This window comes from Dendroctonus ponderosae, unplaced genomic scaffold, assembly GCF_020466585.1.
Source record: "Dendroctonus ponderosae isolate FM_Combo_2020 unplaced genomic scaffold, Dpon_F_20191213v2 Dpon_F_20191213_10, whole genome shotgun sequence".
Taxonomy (NCBI): domain Eukaryota; kingdom Metazoa; phylum Arthropoda; class Insecta; order Coleoptera; family Curculionidae; genus Dendroctonus; species Dendroctonus ponderosae.
Window position 1 is genome coordinate 3157120 of NW_026017111.1, and position 1573 is coordinate 3158692.

Consider the following 1573-nt stretch of genomic DNA (forward strand, 5'->3'; position numbering starts at 1 on the left):
TATCGATCAGATCAGAATCTTTGATCGAAAATAATCGAAACACAGTTCACTAAAATTAGCCAAACCCCAACAAAATTTTGCAGGGTTGCAGTGTTTGCAAAATGTCTAGGGATAGTGGAACAAATAGATAACGATGGCACGGCTGCTTTCATCGTCCGAGTCAAGCTTGAATGGTAAATTTGAAGGAAAAATTGTTATTTGAGGAATGTGTGTTTTGTCGTGGCCGCGACCCACCAAATTCTACTCAGTTTCACATTGAAGAAGCCACATGGCGTCATTCAAGTAAGCGTAATATTAATATTGCTATAAGTAATAAGTGCTCAGCTCCACTAATGGGCAGAAAGCTGCCCGGTTTCTTCTTAAATAATTCGGTATTTTTGTAGACTTCAAACAATGTCCTGTCCGCTGGCCAGCAGGGAACTCTTTCAGTCTCCAATTTGCCGTTGGACTGGAACATCCCAGATGGTTAACGGCCATCTTCAGGAGCATACTGACTTGGTTCTAGAGCCGCTCCAGTTTGAATGGCCGGAGATCGGACAGAACAAGGTGTTTTTTAGCAAAGTTGGTAAGACAATTGGAGATGGCACGTGGCATCATCAGGCTATTCACCGTTTTGCAGACCATCACATCGTCACCGTGGCGATCAAGTACCAAAGGGAAAACAAATTTCTTTGCCACGCGTCGATTAACGACACCGAGCTGGAAACTCTCTTCTACAAATATGAACTGGAGCTGACCACCGATTATAAGTTAAGCTCAATAATATTTAGGTGATTATAGCAAAGTTCGTCGATTGAATTCGATTTTTCCCATAATCGAGCAATTCGAATGATTTTGCGAACTCTTGTAGGGGCCTTAGGCTGCAATCCCTACCGAACATGAGCCACGACTTTAACACGCCCACAAACCGCCTGCAGGTGGACATTCAACACCTGCCCGAAATGATTCGGAAGTCTAAGAAAATCATCGCCATTGTGCGGATAGTGAGGATGAATGGATGTCCACCTTAAAATGTCCCGTTTGTAACAAGTTTATGTTTGGTCCCATCTTCAGTTGCAACTCACGTTGACTGTTGAGGACATTGTCTTTTTATTGTATCAATAAAAATTATTACTCTCTACTGTTCTTTGCTACAATTTTCCACTAAATAGAAAAACTAGTGAACCCCTTTGAAATAATTTTTATTTCGTTTCATATGGATTTCAACTTCAAGATACAACTGTTGGTTATTACAGGCTTGTGAGAATATATGCTAATTAAATGCTGATGAGTTTACATGCTATCTGTGAAACTAAAGAACATTATGTTTCTCGTAAGCATAATTAAATATTTCCTTATGCTTTGTGATTTTGTTGTGAATTTGTGAAGTTGGCTAAATAGGATATCATAACTCACCACAATTTTTAGGAGCAAGATTTTACCAAGTGGGTGACTGCAACGATGCAAAATGCGCCGGCGCGTCAGGCTGGCGCAACAAGTCATTTTGGCAACACTGTGTCACCGTGACGATTAACTGAGTCCCATGCCATATACAGGGTGTCTCGTGGGCACATGATCAAAAGGGGACTGCGAT

General features: G+C 41.2%; 1 protein-coding gene across 2 annotated transcripts; it reads left to right on the top strand.

Moving 5' to 3' along the window:
* Positions 1-174: 174 nt before the first annotated feature.
* LOC109538042 lies at positions 175-1120 on the top strand. Of its 2 annotated transcripts, none has more exons than XM_019905082.2 (4): positions 175-282; positions 384-565; positions 620-750; positions 851-1120. In XM_019905082.2, the coding sequence occupies exons 1-4, from the start codon at positions 269-271 to the stop codon at positions 857-859; spliced, it is 336 nt and encodes a 111-aa protein (XP_019760641.2). In that variant the 5' UTR covers positions 175-268; the 3' UTR covers positions 860-1120. The 2 variants fall into 2 exon arrangements, with proteins under 2 accessions (XP_019760641.2, XP_019760640.2); XM_019905081.2 differs by having other exon boundaries at positions 176-282; positions 620-770.
* The last annotated feature ends 453 nt before the right edge of the window (positions 1121-1573 follow it).

Coding starts and splice junctions, on each gene's coding strand:
- LOC109538042 (XM_019905081.2), top strand. Junction 566..619: donor GGTGTTTTTTAGCAAAGTTG/GTAAGACAATTG, acceptor ACCGTTTTGCAG/ACCATCACATCGTCACCGTG. Junction 771..850: donor TTAAGCTCAATAATATTTAG/GTGATTATAGCA, acceptor GAACTCTTGTAG/GGGCCTTAGGCTGCAATCCC.